General features: G+C 42.3%; 1 protein-coding gene across 1 annotated transcript in view; it reads left to right on the top strand.

Annotated features, from left to right (window-relative positions):
• TBK1 (TANK binding kinase 1) overlaps positions 1-16,829 on the top strand; it is a 32,093-nt gene that overhangs the window by 11,682 nt on the left and 3,582 nt on the right. The window contains exons 7-20 of the mRNA XM_079994466.1: positions 436-546; positions 2,445-2,624; positions 2,803-2,999; positions 3,339-3,397; positions 3,883-3,974; positions 5,896-5,997; positions 7,369-7,447; positions 9,640-9,761; positions 9,864-9,940; positions 11,798-11,837; positions 12,502-12,603; positions 12,700-12,796; positions 14,230-14,336; positions 16,458-16,529. Of these exons, the coding sequence (XP_079850592.1) occupies positions 436-546; positions 2,445-2,624; positions 2,803-2,999; positions 3,339-3,397; positions 3,883-3,974; positions 5,896-5,997; positions 7,369-7,447; positions 9,640-9,761; positions 9,864-9,940; positions 11,798-11,837; positions 12,502-12,603; positions 12,700-12,796; positions 14,230-14,336; positions 16,458-16,529 (1,437 nt within the window). The remainder of the gene's footprint in view (positions 1-435; positions 547-2,444; positions 2,625-2,802; positions 3,000-3,338; positions 3,398-3,882; positions 3,975-5,895; positions 5,998-7,368; positions 7,448-9,639; positions 9,762-9,863; positions 9,941-11,797; positions 11,838-12,501; positions 12,604-12,699; positions 12,797-14,229; positions 14,337-16,457; positions 16,530-16,829) is intronic.

Raw genomic sequence — 16,829 nt, 5'->3', positions numbered from 1 at the left:
GGACCTTGCAAAAATTTCTCAGGAAAGATGCAAGCTTTCTTCATCCACAATTTTTAATGATACTTCTGTTTGTTTTACACAGATACTATACCTCTAGTCCAATAATCATGTATCATTATTATTATTATTTAAATGCTAATGATTGATTGCTGTTTCTAATAACTAATAGTTCTGGTTCTGGAGGCATGTTCTATCCCCCACATATGAATTTGTCTCAAATCTTTATACAACATAAGTTACTTCACATTCCTGAGAAAAGATTCTGGAAAACTCTTGTGCGTTGGAAATTTGCCTGTTAACACAGTGTGGCCTATCCCTGAGCAGTAATCTGGTCCAAGGTCACAAACAGATAATTCCTATTAAGATTATGATTAAGCTTTTAAAGAAATTCTTATGTTTTCAAATGACTGCACTTTACCTTTTAATATCCCAAAGGTATAAAATTATAACTGGAAAGCTTTCCGGTGCAATATCTGGAGTACAAAAAGCAGAAAATGGCCCCATTGAATGGAGTCGTGACATGCCTGTCTCCTGCAGTCTTTCAAAGTAAGTTCATCAAATTGCTGACTCACTTAAGTAATTGGATGCTGAGAGTATTTTCTCCCTCTGCTTTCCTTAGCTGATATCAGACGTATTTCACTTCGTTTGTGTTGGTATTGGAAACCATTTTTGTGCATATAGAACGTTTGCTTTCCCACACATGCTATTTTATTGCCACTGTTTTATTGCCCAAGGTTGTTATTTAGAAAGGTGTTATGATTAAAACTTAAATATTAGAGCTCAGACAAATGGGTGTAGGTGAAACATAGATGTAAAGAAGAAGAAGAAGAGGAGGAGGAGGAGGAGGAGGAGGAAGAATTTGGATTTGATACCCAGCTTTATCACTATCCTAACGGGACCCGGGTGGCGCTGTGGGTTAAACCACAGAGCCTAGGACTTGCCGATCAGAAGGTTGGTGGTTTGAATCCCTGTGACGGGGTGAGCTCCCGTTACTCGGTCCCAGCTCCTGCCAACCTAGCAGTTCGAAAGCACGTCAAAGTGCAAGTAGATAAATAGGTACCGCTCCGGCGGGAAGGTAAACGGCATTTCCGTGCGCTGCTCTGGTTCGCCAGAAGCAGCTTAGTCATGCTGGCCACATGACCCGGAAGCTGTACGCCGGCTCCCTCGGCCAATAAAGCAAGATGAGCGCCGCAACCCCAGAGTTGGCCATGACTGGACCTAATGGTCAGGGGTCACTCTACCTTTAAGGGGTCTCAAAGAAGATGCTAGCACTGAGCAAGAGGTTTGGACTCATTCACCTCCAATAACTCTTTCAACTTCATGATCCTGATACCATATCCCTCTTTCATGTTGCTGCCAAGAATGCTAAGAAACAACTTCTTCTTGGAAACCCATGGTTTTGGGGCTTTTTGTTCATTATGCTTCAGTTGTTGATGATATATCACTGCCCCAACTTGGAGCATGGTTAGACTCAATATAGATATGTCTGGCAGTAACCATGGTTCATTGCTTTAATCCTGGTTAAGATCCTAACTAGTGAAGCCAATGTTCCATTTGTGCAGCTGAAGTCTCTTTTTTCTAGCTTAGGAGCTGGGAAAACAGCTGTAACCATCTATGCCTTGTAAGGCACAGATGAAATGCTTAAATCAGCACAAACTGTGGCTTGCAAACCATAGTTTCACATCCTGGCTTGTGGCCCATCCTCATCCATGGTTGAGCTATTTAGTTGCAACACTTAACCAGGAAAGCAAAATGTAAGGTCCACGTAGAGTTTTATTTGGAAGCTAAACCCATGAATTTCAATAGAACTTGCTTTCAAATAAGTGCCCTAAGGTTTGCTGCCTTAGAATTATAGTTTGTTTTCACATTTGAATCTGCTGGTTTCCTTTTCTTTTCTGCCTTTGGGTTGTCACAGATTTCCTTTTCTTTTCTGCCTTTGGGTTGTCACTGGCTATTCTCCAATACATTGCTCCCCCCTATTAAATTACTATGAGAAATTCCAGAAATGATGTACCCAGGTGAAGAACATTCTCTTGCAATATAGGTGCAAAGGCATTTCATGCATGAATCCTGCAATATAACATAATGTGATGGGCATGTGTTCATCAAACATCTCTCTTGTTGCTGCCACCAACTGTCCCACCACTAACAGAAAATAGTTGACACCCGTCGCACTGTACAAAATACTGATTAATTAGATGATCTTTACCTAGTAAGCGTTGAAGAAATATCTCAGTGGGCAATGTCTTCCCTGCTTCATAGAGGATATGAGTAATCATTGACCAGTCGGATTCTAGGCAAGGCAGCCTAGAGAGTTTTATGCTGTTGGCAGTGCTGTTATACATACACAAAAACCAGCAGATTCAAGAGTGGGCAGAAGGAAATGAAGGAATGTCGTACTTACTCAGAATTAAAAAACAAATGTGTTTATTTTTCTATTTTAGGGGCCTGCAAGTACTACTCACACCCGTTCTTGCAAATATTCTTGAAGCAGATCAAGAGAAATGCTGGGGATTTGATCAGTTTTTTGCAGAGACGAGCGATATACTCCACCGAATAATTATTCATGTTTTCTCTCTGCAACAAATGACTGCACACAAAATTTATATTCACATCCATAATAAGTAAGTATTTCAGCATTTTCATATCTTTATTCTTACGTGACATTTCAAACTGATAGGATCAGGTTACCTCTGAATAGAACAATTTTGCTTATTAACTCTGAATTCTTTCTCCTTTCACTCTGTCTTTATTACTGCATTAGGAGCCATTTTTAAAAATGTATTTCTTCTTTTTAAACAGTGCTGCCATGTTTCATGATTTGGTCTACAAACAGACAAAAATAGCTTCAGTTAATCAAGAACTGATATATGAAGGCCGGCGTTTAGTCCTAGAGCCCAGCAGATTGGCACAATCTTTCCCCAGAACCACTGAAGAAAATCCCATAATCGTCGTGAGCAGGGAGCCTGTGAAAATCACAGGATTACTCTATGACGAAAGTATGATGGAGTCTCTTGTTTTTTTCTTTTCTTTTTTAATGGCTGACTTATTTGAACTGAATTGTTATTACTTGATTTTATTATTATTATTTTAAACACGTTACTTTGTTGGATCCTCATGTGGGAGCTGTTTCAAACATCAGCCCTCTATGTGACCAAATAAGTTACTTTTTTAAAAACTGTGAGCAAGTAATTGGTTTGCTATCCTGGAAAATCATGTGAGGAAGGGTGGAATAGAAATTGTAAGAAATAAAGCAATCCTAATCATAATTTTTCTTTTATATTCTGAATTTGTTTGAGTACTATTTGCTTATTTTTTAAAAAATGCTTCTGTTCTAGTTCTGCTTCCAAAGGTCCATCAACGTTATGACTTAGATACTGATGCAAGCATGGCAAAAGTGAGTATCTCTTCATAATTGTTTCATGGGACCATTTCCTAGAAGGGAAATACATGTATTGGATATGGCAGAACACCCGATAAGCCTCTGTTCTAGATGGAGTCTCCCCTTCAGCCCAAATATTCTACCCCAACTTTAATATACAGTATCCTGCCTACCAGGTAGTATCTTGAGTTCCTTGCTGCCTTTGTTACCCTTTGTCCCAGCCCAATATCCCAAAATCTCTAAAGTGTATGTGCTCCTTTTACACCTCACAGATGTCTAGGAAGTCCAAACTGTACAACTAAAGTTTAGAAACCTCAAACTTTAAATCTGTCTTGGTGATAAGTGTGTTGCTCAGTATTCCCACCTGCCTCAACGTACAACCTTTTCATGATTTAGCTTCGTAAAAATATGCTTCTTTTACTCCTACAGTTTTTATCGCAGTCTGTTTGCTTGTGACAAACTGTAGTGTATGCTGCTTACACCTTTCTTTGGTCTTCCAGGCGGTTACAGGGGTTGTTTGTTATGCCTGCAGAGTTGCCCATGCTTTACTGCTGTACCAGGAACTGATGCGGAAGGGAATCAGATGGTTAATGTGAGTGGCGCTGTGATTTGCTTGATCGGGCAGAGTGAATCATTTCTCTGGCACTTACTGACTCCGGATATTCCAAGTTCCACTTACAAAGGTGGAAAGCCCCAGAGAGATCTCTGCCCAACAACTGCCATGCACACCCAGCTATAGACAAACCTAAGTTGCTGTATTTTTTGCTCCTATGGGACGCACTTTTTCCCCTCCAAAAATGAAGGGGAAATCTGGGTGTGTCCTATGGGGTGAATGCAGGCTTTCGCTGAAGCTTGGAGAGCGAGAGGGGTCGGTGCGCACCAACCCCTCTCGCTCTCCAGGCTTTAGGAAGCTATCAGCAAGCCTGGGGAGCCCGCGGGAGTTCCCGCAGGGCTCCCTAGGCTGCGGATAGCAGCCTGCCGCCCGGAGCGCGGGGCGCGCTGAAGCAGAGCACCCCGTGCTTCGGGAAGATATCCTTTTCTCCTCTAAAAACTACGGTAGGTGCGTTTTTAAAAGCTCGGGCTTCCCCCGTGGCTGGGGGGGGGGGATAAATTCCCCCCCCCTTTATTCCCCCCCCCAAAAAAAATTAGGTGCGTCCTATAGGGCGAAAAATACTGTATATTAGAATTACCGTATTTTTTGCTCCATAAGACGCACCTGACCATAAGACACACCTAGTTTTTATAGGAGGAAAGGGAGAAAGCCCTGTTTTTAGGGGGATCAGCTCACAGTTGTGCAGCTTCTTTTGCAAAGGGGAAAAGCCCCCTTTTTTGAGGATCATCTCAAAGTGGTTGAGCTTACTTTGCAATGGGAAAAAATCCTGTTTTTATGGGGTTCAACTCACAGTTCTCCAGCTTCTTTAGGAAAGGAAAGGGAGCTTTTTCTACAGTTTCCAGACAGATAATCTAATCAGCCAGTCACATGTCACTGGGGAAACAAACAGCCTGCAGAACATTCAACAATGGAGTCCTGGGCCAAGGGGCAGCGCCAGAAAGGGAACCAGCGATCGACCACACATTCGCTCCATAAGACGCACAGACATTCCCCCTTATTTTTAGGAGGAAAAAATGCGTCTTATGGAGCGAAAAATACGGTGTATCCTTTGGTCTGCATAGGAGGTAGTTACAGCGTGCAGGCTTTCCTGTTCCTTGCAGTAAACTATTAACTTAAGTTTCTGTTAATCATCAAATTCCATCTACAAATGCAATTATTGTATGCAGGATGATGGCGTTCTAAGCTTGTTTACTGAGAAGAGGACTATCACCCTATTAAAAGTACTTAGAATTGTGGCCTTTGTTTACAGGCAGTTGCCATTTTGCATGGAGGTTCCGTTCCCGGCTCCCCTGCGTACCAGCAGATCATGCCCTGCCCCATTATGCCCCATTCTGTCTCCGTTCTGCCTTCTCCTGGGTCCAAAAGGACCTGCAGGTTGGCAATCATGCCAAAATGGTCACCACCTCTTCTTAGAATATAGTACCTTTTCAGGAAGAAGTTGATGTTCATTACTTATCACTGATTTCATTTATGAATCGTTTCCCATGAGGCATACTGAAGTGATTTACAATATACAGTGGTACCTCGGTTTTCAAACGTAATCCATTCTGGAAGACCGTTCGACTTCCAAAACGTTGAAAAACTGAGGCGCAAAGGGCAGCCTGCAAATTCAATAGAGAAAATTGAAAAAAAAACTCAGCGGAAGCCGTTCGATTTCCGAGGCGCGTTTGAAAACGGAAGCATTCACTTCCGGGTTTTCAGCGCTCGAAACATACCACTGTAATACCATATGAAAACAGTTAAGACAACCAACAAGAAGTTGAACGATGCATATTTATTTTCCGTGGGCTGGTGGGAGTGTGTCAATTTTTATATAGAGCAGACGTTTTCTATTGTAGCACGTGGCTAGCATATCCGGTATTTTTCATATCTGTGCTGACACAGCTGGTCTTCATTCTAGCGAAATAATCAAAGAGGATTACAATGAAACGTTACACAAAAAGACAGAGGTGGTTATCAAGCTGGAATTTTGCAACAGAAACATAGAAAAAGCTGGGGAAATGTGAGTATATAAATGCTCTTTTTTAGAACAAATGCTGCATGCTAGGAAGGTCTGCATTTCTCATGTCATTGGATAATATCCAGTCTTAGTCTTGTTGAACAATGATGGGTATTTGCTACAGGATACCTCCACCCTGTAGGGACGCAGGTGGCGCTGTGGTTTAAACCACAGAGCCTAGGGCTTGCTGATCAGAAGGTCGGCGGTTCAAATCCCCACGATGGGGTGAGCTCCCGTTGCTCGGTCCCTGCTCCTGCCAACCTAGCAGTTCGAAAGCACGTCAAAGTGCAAGTAGATAAATAGGTACCGCTCCGGCAGGAAGGTAAACGGCGGTCCGTGCGCTGCTCTGGTTCGCCAGAAGCGGCTTAGTCATGCTGGCCACTTGACCCGGAAGCTGTACACTGGCTCCCTCGGCCAATAAAGCGAGACGAGCGCCGCAACCCCAGAGTCAGCCACGACTGGACCTACTGGTCAGGGGTCCCTTTACCTTTACCTCCACCCTGCAGGAAGCTCACTGGCTGATTTTGGACAGTCTCTTAATCTATCCTATCTTGCAAGGTTGTTGTAGGGATACGGGGGGGGGGGGAGGAGGAGGGCAGGCAAAGCATGTATGCCAGCTTGAGCTCCTTGGAAGAAAGGTGGGGTATAAATATAAAACATAAATAAAATAATTTTTGTTGCCCTAAAATGTAGGTTAACTACATAAACTACTTTTAACTAAAGGTAAAGGTAAAGGTACCCCTGCCCGTACGGGCCAGTCCTGACAGACTCTGGGGTTGTGCGCCCATCTCACTTAAGAGGCCAGGGGCCAGCGCTGTCCGGAGACACTTCCGGGTCACGTGGCCAGCGTGACATCGCTGCTCTGGCAAGCCAGTGCCGCACACGGAAACGCCGTTTACCTTCCCGCTGGTAAGCGGTCCCTATTTATCTACTTGCACCCGGAGGTGCTTTCGAACTGCTAGGTTGGCAGGCGCTGGGACCGAGCAGCGGGAGCGCACCCCGCCGCAGGGATTCGAACCGCCGACCTTTCAATCGGCAAGTCCTAGGCGCTGAGGCTTTAACCCACAGCGCCACCTGCGTCCCGACCCACCTGCGTCCCGACCTACTTTTAACTAGCCTTCAGTAAAACCGCTTTCAAGGTCTACAGAAATATCTCCATGCACATTTAGTGCTCAGTTGTATACCCAGGTCTCCCTATTTCAGGTGTTTGTGGATGTACTGTTCTGTTGGATCCAGAATAATTGTTTTCATTTTATTTTGGCATATCACCAAATAGGGTTTTTTATTTTTATTTTTAACAATTATTTGATCATGCTAAACAGATCTGTGGGCCATTGTAAGTTGACTTTGTGTGTCTTGTCTTCTGGTGAACAGATATCAAAATATGTATCAAAACAACCTGGCACCGTCAGAAGTGGATGAAATTTCAGACATACACTCCAAACTGTTACGGGTAAGCATATTAACATTGCAGCATTATAGTACTTGAAATAAGGGTGTTTCTTGCAAATTCCTGATATGTTTAGTGTTTTCCTGTAAGGGAAAACCACTTATTTTTTTAGCATGTTTGTTGAGCATGTTCATTAGCTTATGGTATTTTCTTCATATGAATCTATGTTTTATTTCTTTCCAATTTGGATGTGGAGAGATGTGAACAGTCGTGGGAAAATAGCTCAAATTTCTGGCTTGATATTTATGCATATGCGTGTGTGTGTGTGTGTGTGTGTGTCTGTGTGTGTCTGTGTCTGTGTGTGTGTGTGTAAAAGTGGCATACGGCAGAATTCTTGTGGGGGAAATAACAAGCCATGCTTTTTTCACATGCATGGATGTTCGCATGAAGAAACACGTCCCCAAAATGTGATGCTGAAGCAGTTTCACAGCAGCACTGCAGGGAGATCAAACTAATACAGGTGTTGAGCATTAATGTGCTGGTGAAATATTCCAGAAAATTTTATCGCACACCCTAAAAGCAAAAATAAAAATATCTCTTTCAATGTAGATGACTTTCTATTTTTGTGTGTCAGTGGTGTTTTGTGTATATTTACAGTGACATCAATGTAGGGATGTTGCCTGTAAGCACAGATTCTTGGCAGCCAGTAGAAAGTCTCTCTTTCCTCCAATGCAAGGATGGTTAAAATATGTTAAGGTGGACATCTGTAAATTCTAGGAAATGTGGCTTGGCTTGCTGCTATTATGAGGCGTTGCAGGTTTCTGGCCTATTTTCTGTCATTGAGACATTTTCAGCTATTCTAAAGTAATCAGGGTTTCTTTCTTTCTATATACACAGTCATACCTCAGGTTGCGATCGTTCTGGGTTGTGTGTTTTCGGGTTATGGATGCGCCGAACTCAGAAGTACCGGAATGGGTTACTTCCGGGTTTTGGTACTTGTGCATGCGCAGAAGCGCCAAATTGCATCATGCACTTGCGCAGACGCAGCGCTGCGGGTTGTGAACGTGCCTCCCGCATGGATCACGTTCGCAACCCAAGCTTCCACTATAATTTTTATTTATTTTCCATTTAATTACCGTATTTTTCGTCCCATAGGATGCTCCGTCCCATAGGACACACCTAGTTTTTTGGGGGGGAAATAAAGGAATTTTTTTTTCTTTATTCTCCCCCCCCCCGAAACCAGGTCGGGGAACAGCGGGATGGCGGCGCTGCGCCTCCCCGCTGTCCCCCGAGCTTGTGGGGCTGGCCGATGTCTGCCCAAAGCGCGGGGTGCTCTGCTTCAGGGCGCCCTGCGTGCCAGGCGGCAGGCTGCTATCCGTTGTGCAGGGAGCCCTGCGGGAGTTCCCGCAGGGCTCCCCATGCTGCGGATGTCTGCCCGGCGCAAGGGGCTCTCTGCTTCAGGGAGCCCCGCGCGCTGGGCGGCAGGCTGCTATCCGCAGTGTGGGGAGCCCCACGGGAACTCCCGTGGGCTCCCCAGGCTTACTGATAGCTTCCTGAAGCCTGAAGAACGAGAGGGGTCAGTGCGCACCGACCCCTCTCCCTCTCCAAGCTTCAGCGAAAGCCTGTATTCGCCCCATAGGACGCACACAGATTTCCCTTTCATTTTTGGAGGGGGAAAAGTGCGTCCTATAGGGCAAAAAATACGGTATATACATTCACATCATCATTATCCACTTTACTGCCCTGGCTCTTTAGAGCCTATTGACTTCCTTCCCTCCTGCCTCATGGCTTTCAAAATTAACCTTTATATCATTGCATTTTGTACGTTTTCCAATTCTAATTGCACTCATTACAAAATGACTCAGAATTTAAATAAATAAAAGTAGAAAATTTCTCATTACAAGTCTTCTGGCAACCCTGCTAGTGATGTTAATTGCTTGCAATAATCTTTCAAATATCATATAAATTTACTCCAGTCCTTTTGGACTACTTGATCATGCTGGTTTCGGATTTTTCCTGTCAGCTTTGCCAGTTCTGCAAAGTCCATCATCTTCATCTGCCACTCTTATTTCGTTGGTACTTCTTGTTGTTTCCATTTTTGGGCTAAAACAATTCTTGCTGCAGTTGTTACATACATAAACAATCTTTTATCTTATATTTATAAAAGATAAAAAGGTTTCTTTCTATATATGTTCCAAAACTCAGCTTTCAGCAATTTTTTGCTGGGTAAAGCTGAATTTCTTGCATTCGTTCAGCTTTCAAGTTCACGGGGAACAATAGAGAGCAGTCTTCAAGATATCAAAAGCAAACTCTGTCCGAATGGCCTGCTGTCTGATGGCTGGACCAACCAGGAAGGCACGCACCCGAAAGACAGAAAGTGAGTGGCATTTCCACATAAAGTTCTTACTGTGCTTCGTTTTCAAGTTCAGACATACTGGCATGTGTTCAATGATTTATATCTTTACTTTTTCTCTCCTAGCCCAGAAAGGTTGCAAGTACTACTGAGTTCCATTACAGAAATTTATTACCAGTTCAAAAAAGACAAAGCAGAACGCCGTAAGTAATTTTAGTTTATATTTAGTTAAGTTATGAGGTACTGCAGATTTGCCTCTTTTACCACCTGAGGTGTATATTTTTTAAGACCCATCCTATTTTTTGTGACTGTAAGTTGTGACTGTAAACTGTTTTTAATGTTGTATTTATTTTAAATTTTCATGCTTTATGCTTAGGGTGAAGGGTGGGTAATAAATTGAAATAATAATAATAGTAATAACCAGCGTTTTTTTTCCTGAGGGGCTGCAGGGGTACGCATACTCGTAAACATTTTGTGAATCTTAAGTTTGGCCTCATTGAGGGGCAGTATTTCAATATGAGTAGGAAAATGAGAGTACCCTTAAACTTTTTTTTTTTTTTTTAGAAAAAAGCCCCAGTAATAATAATGTCCTAAGTTAAAATGATCATGGCTAAGTATATGTGTACAGTCGTACCTTGGAAGTTGAATGGAATCCGTCCAGGAAGTCCAAAATGTTCAGAAACAAAAGCGCTGCTTCTCATTGGCTGCAGGAAGCTCCTGCAGCCAATCGGAAGCCCTGTCAGACATTCGGGTTCCAAAGAACGTTCGCAAACCGGAACACTAACTTCCGGGTTTGTGGCATTCAAGATCCAAGGTACGACTGTATTTGACATGATGGGGGGGGGGGGTCATTGATTATAAAATCAATTGGTGTTTCAAACGGCGAGTAGAGAAAGCAATTCTGATCTGCCATTGTGCTGCCCAGAGGCTCATTAGTTCGCATGCAGGTCCTCCCTGTTTCTCACTGGGTCTCCTTCCCTCCTCCCACTGACGTTTAGCTTGAAATAATCATTCTTCTGTAGGCAGTAGGATTCATTGGGGTCCTTGTGTCCACACACAGACAGCTTCTCAAGTTTGCCCGTGTGCCCTTGTTGTTGTTGTTGTTGTTTAGTCGTTTAGTCATGTCCGACTCTTCGTGAGCCCATGGACCAGAGCACGCCAGGCACTCCTGTCTTCCACTGCCTCCCGCAGTTTGGTCAAACTCATGCTGGTAGCTTCGAGAACACTGTCCAAACATCTCGTCCTCTGTCGTCCCCTTCTCCTTGTGCCCTCTATCTTTCCCAGCATCAGGGTCTTTTCCAGGGAGTCTTCTCTTCTCATGAGGTGGCCAAAGTATTGGAGCCTCAGCTTCAGGATCTGTCCTTCCAGTGAGCACTCAGGGCTGATTTCCTTCAGAATGGAGAGGTTTGATCTTCTTGCAGTCCATGGGACTCTCAAGAGTCTCCTCCAGCACCATAATTCAAAAGCATCGATTCTTCGGCGATCAGCCTTCTTTATGGTCCAGCTCTCACTTCCATACATCACTACTGGGAAAACCATAGCTTTAACTATATGGACCTTTGTTGGCAAGGTGATGTCTCTGCTTTTTAAGATGCTGTCTAAGTTTGTCATTGCTTTTCTCCCAAGAAGCAAGCGTCTTTTAATTTCGTGGCTGCTGTCACCATCTGCAGTGATCATGGAGCCCAAAGAAAGTAAAATCTCTCACTGCCTCCATTCCTTCCCCATCTATTTGCCATGAGGTGATGGGACCAGTGGCCATGATCTTGGTTTTTTTGATGTTGAGCTTCAAACCATATTTTGTGCTCTCCTCTTTCACCCTCATTAAAAGGTTCTTTAATTCCTCCTCACTTTCTGCCATCAGTGTTGTGTCATCTGCATATCTGAGGTTGTTGATATTTCTCCTGGCAATCTTAATTCCGGCTAGGGATTCATCCAGCCCAACCTTTCACATGATGAATTCTGCATATAAGTTAAATAAGCAGGGAGACCCAAAAAGCTTCATGACCCCCTGAGCATTACTTTTGCTATCCGATTTGATTTTATTCATTTATTTTCTTTAGGACTTCCATATAACGAGGAACAAATCCACAAATTCGACAAGTAAGTCTCTTTTTAAAATTCTATAAATATTTTGGGTGAGGTCCAGCATCCCACTAGTGGACACAAAATGACAAAATAAAAAAACAATGTGTGATTTTCTATATGTGGGATTCCTCTACTATAATAATAATAATAATAATAATAATAATTTATTTATTTATACTCCACCCATCTGGCTGGGTTTCCTCAGCCACTCTGGGTGGCTCCCAACAGAATATTAAAAACACGATAAAACATCAAACATTGAAAATTTCCCTAAATAGGGCTGCCTTCAAATGTCTTCTAAAAGTCAGATAGTTTATTTCTTTGACATCTGATGGGAGGGCATTCCACAGGACGGGTGCCACTACTGAGAAGGCCCTCTGCCTGGTTCCCTGTAGCCTCACTTCTCGCAGTGAGGGAACCGCCAGAAGGCCCTCGGAGCCTGACCTCAGTGTCTGGGCAGAACAATGGGGTGGAGACACTCCTTCAGGTACACTGGACCAAGGCCATTTAGGGCTTTAAAGGTCAGGCCAACGCTTTGAATTGAGTGCTCTACTGTGTACTCTTTCTACAACGTTCTCCCTCTTTGGAGTGCAGAGATACTGTTTTTAAGGTCCAGGATTGTGAGGAATGGAATATTTGGGAGCAATATGACAGTATGGTTCTTATTTCTGTGCTGCAGGCAGAAGCTTTTTCTACACGCTACAAAAGCCATGACCTTGTTCAAGGAAGAATGCGTCACCAAGTACGAAGTTTTCTTTGACAAGGCAGAGGATTGGATGAGGCAAGATTTTTTGTTTTGTGTATCATTGGTCTCTCTCTACAAGAGCAAGTCATAGTGACACAAAAACATGATTTTAAAACTGGTTTTCCTTTTCAGGAAGATGCTTCTTTTAAGAAAGCAGCTAATGAATCTCAGAAAACTCTGCTTCGATATTGAGGAAGAGGTGTCGAAATATCAGGACTATGTAAATGAAGTAAGTGTTCTCCTTAATTACAGTCATACCTTGGTTTTTGAACAGTTTAGTTCTCGAACATTTTGGCTCCCGAACATCGCAAACCCAGAAGTGACTTCCTGTTTGCAAACTATTTTTGAAAGCCATATGTCCGACGGGGCTTCCGTGGCTTCCAATTGGCTGCAGGAGCTTCCTGTAGCCAATCAGAAACCGCACTTTGGTTTCCAAACGTTTTGGAAGTTGAATGGACTTCCAAGATACGACTGTATACCGTATCAGTATTTTAAAGAGGGATAGTCAAAAGAGGAATAAGTGCTTTGCAGAAATTCGTAATAACCTGCACAGATTTTTCCCTTAAATTTTATTGCATACACAGGGTGTCCCAACAGTGCTCCATTAACACTGTAATCCTATGCATGCTTATTCAGATATAAGCCCTATGGAGTACAGTGGAGCTTGCTCGCAGGTAAATGTGCTTAGGATTGCAATATAAAATTACTAGAGCTCAGTGGTTGTCTTACTGTGAGAAATGTATTATAGAAGAGAACAATTATCATAAACATTTCAATTTAGAAAAGATTGACTCCATTCCAGATGTACCAAGCAATTTCTGCTGCCAGCTTTGATCATCTGTGGACAGGGGGAAGATTTATTGGAGTTCATTGAAATTAGGCTCTAGGGCAGTGGTTCTCAACCTGTGGGTCCCCAGATGTTGTTGGACTACAAGTCCCATCATCCCTGAGCTCTGGCCTTGCTGGCTAGGGGTGATGGGAGTTGTAGTTCAACAACATCTGAGGACCCACAGGTTGAGAAAGGCTCCTCTAGGGCCACAGGCCTCCCATCCCTAACATATAAGATCTCTTTCCAAAAAAACATTGCCCCCCCCCTTTATTAAGTCCACCAGTGGATCATTGAAAAGCTAGACAGGATTTATTTGCCGCAGAATCCAGAACAATTCACTCTCTTTGATAACAAGAATGCCCCAAACTTGCCAAATTCTTTAGATCTCTAAAAAAGCTTCGAGAACAAGAGGAAAATTAACATTGTATAGGTAATCCTTATGATATGTTATTTTTGTGCCTAAATACCTTCCCAGTTTAGATAGCCAGCTAATAGAACTCCTTTTTAGTGCAGTCTTCACAGTTCCATAAATTCTGTTTTGTTAACATTAGACTTACTGTACATCTGGAAAACTTACAAAATAGAGTTATGCAACTACAGACTTCAGGAATTGACTAATGAGGGTCCCGCAGTGCTGTCAGGGTAGCACTGTTAGTCAAGGTGGGGTGAAGGGGGAGGCGCAGTTGGTCTTCTTAAGTCTCTTGGGAGCAAGAGCTCATGCTCTTTTCAACTCTTGGGTACCAAATGTCATCCCTTGAATCCAGTGAGTATTTATTAGAAATATGTCTCCTGTTTTTTTCTTATTAAGATGGGCTTTGTGTATTTTATTACAGTTACAAGAAAATTTGCCCCATAAGATGTTTGCGGCTTCCGGTGGGATCAAACATACAATTAACCCAGTTTATCCAAGTTCAAACACTTTGGTAGAAATGACCCTTGGGTAAGAATTTCTCACCTGGATGAATGCAATGCTTTTTAACCTGCTTTTCACAGAACTACTTAAAAATGCCAAGCTTTTGTTAAGATTGTTATTTTTTTATTATTTGAACCCCACTCATATGACTGGATTGCCCCAGCCACTCTGGGCATAGTCACATTTGAATGTTGACATCAAGCTTTATTAGTTGTTTTTTTAACCCAGGGGTGGCTAATCTGTGCCCTTCCAGATGTTGTACTCCAACTCCCATCATCCCTGACCATTGCACTGTTGGCTATTTGCAGTTTAGTTGTGCTGCAGAAAGCTTGCTGGGGAGACCACGCATTACAAGGAACTCAAAAATAACTTTAACAAGGTTTTAATAACAAAAACAAAAACTCCTTTTACATTAAATATATCAACAAGCAAGACCCAACCACCAACCCATAACCCGGGGTACTGAGAGAGTTAGGTGCTGCTCTTTATATACTATACCCAATTGCTGACACAGCTTAATTAACACAACTTAGCAGCACCTGCTAGACTCCTTCACAGCTGTAAAACTGGGTCTCGTTATTTGCTCTGGCCCTTAAAGACATACACATCTTGTGGAACAATAATGAACCTTCACATTTAAAGAGACCATTCAACATGCACATGCTGGCTGAGGCTGAAGGTACTAGTGGTCAAGCAATATCTGGAGGACCAAGATGGCATGGTTCTAGAAACAGTATTGCCATGCAACATTTGTGTTTCTTATTCTTGTATCAGCTGTTCTTATGGTGCTGCCATCACTAGTCCTATTTGGTGTGTTTTTTAAAATCCTTCATGGAGTAAGAATCGCATAAAGTAGAGTAGGGACAAGGGCAGTTGTTTCCTTCCTCTCCCTCTTCTCCAAATATCTGCCATAGGGAGACTTTCCTACTCATGTAAGCAGTGTTGGAAAACGCCCTGGGGCCGCCTGCAAGCCCATGGAATTCCAAGCGTCCTCTGATGTGTGCAGCACTGGAAAAGGCATCTCCCTCCTTCTCCAAGGCGCTCCAGCAACATATATCAGCTTGATATATGCACACTAATCTTCTGGCATAACACAGTAAGAAGAGTGAGATATCGTAGATCTAATCTACTATTTATTTACATGCTATATACAGACTACAGCATAATGGTATCTGTTCTCTCCAGTTCCGAGAGAACGACAAAAATGAAAGTACATTACAAAGTACATACAGAGGAAGAGAGATAAGGCTGTCTTCCGTTCCCACAGTCTTCTCAGACAGGCGTGTTATTCACACCAGTTACATCTGCAGCATCGGCTGCATGAAATACTAACAGTTGGCAGGGTGGATTTGATTTAAATCATTTTTTTAACAGAAAGACCCATTCTTGCTGGTATGATATTAATATTTACAACCAGATGAAGGTTTTATTTTTGTAATAATAAAATTCCAGAGTAGTTTTTTCAGTTATATCAAAAATTACTGATTTGGTTATACAATTAGAAATACATATAGACAGATAATTATGGAAATATTGTGAGGTTTAATAAGTTAACTGTTTATATTTGGACAACTTTTCTGCTGTACTTTATTGGAAGGAGGAAAATAATCATTTCCTTAATAACAATAACATTATAGCATATATATCCATGTTCGTTAACTGATGTGGTTAAACAATTAAAAAAAAAACTTAAACTGAGTTTTAGCACACATTAAAAACTAAAAACAAATCCTTATTTCCTGATGAATAGCCTTTGGACTATAATGTAACTTAAATAGAAAACTATATTTACAAAGATTTTCCCTCCAAAAGTATTTTATTTTAAAAATCCAATTTAAATTTTTAAAAATTGATTTATTTTTTTTAAAACCACTTTAAAAATCATTGATTTTTATCCTCCCTGCATGTAGGCTCCTCATGTGATTTAGAACCCTGGAAGAGCCTAGTATTCAGTGAGCCGAGCTGAAAGTTTCTCTTTAAATAGTCGTCCTCTTTAAATAGTCATTATACACAGTTTGGGTGTCTTTTTGAAAAATCTGTTTCACTTCCAGTTTCCTTACATTAAAGAAATAGCCAGTAGTTTTATAAAGATTTTTAACTGAGAATTAAGCATGTTATGGTGCATTTCTTTTCTTTCTTTCTTTTCAGCATGAAGAAACTGAAAGAAGAAATGGAAGGTGTCGTTAAAGAATTAGCCGAGAATAATCACCTTTTGGAAAGGTAAGTGGGCGTTTTAAGGAACTTAGTTTGGCAGTAAGCATATACGGTGAACACATAGCTGTGCATCTCTTTTGAGAATTTCTTGTGCACCTGAAGAGGGTTGGCCCACGGCTTGCAGGAGATCCATGCTTTGAAGTGGCGTCTTGTGTGCAACCAGAAGCAAAGGAGCCACTTCTGCATGGTGCTTTCCCACCCTGCAGAGGCGCACATGTGAATTCTGTGCAGAGACGCTGGTCGCTTGAGTGTTTCCCATGTAATTGGCATCCCACCAGGAAGGAGAGTTAGGAATGACCGACACAG

Source organism: Podarcis cretensis (assembly GCF_951804945.1).
Source record: "Podarcis cretensis genome assembly, chromosome: 10".
Taxonomy (NCBI): domain Eukaryota; kingdom Metazoa; phylum Chordata; class Lepidosauria; order Squamata; family Lacertidae; genus Podarcis; species Podarcis cretensis.
This window is presented reverse-complemented; position numbering and strand designations above follow the sequence as displayed.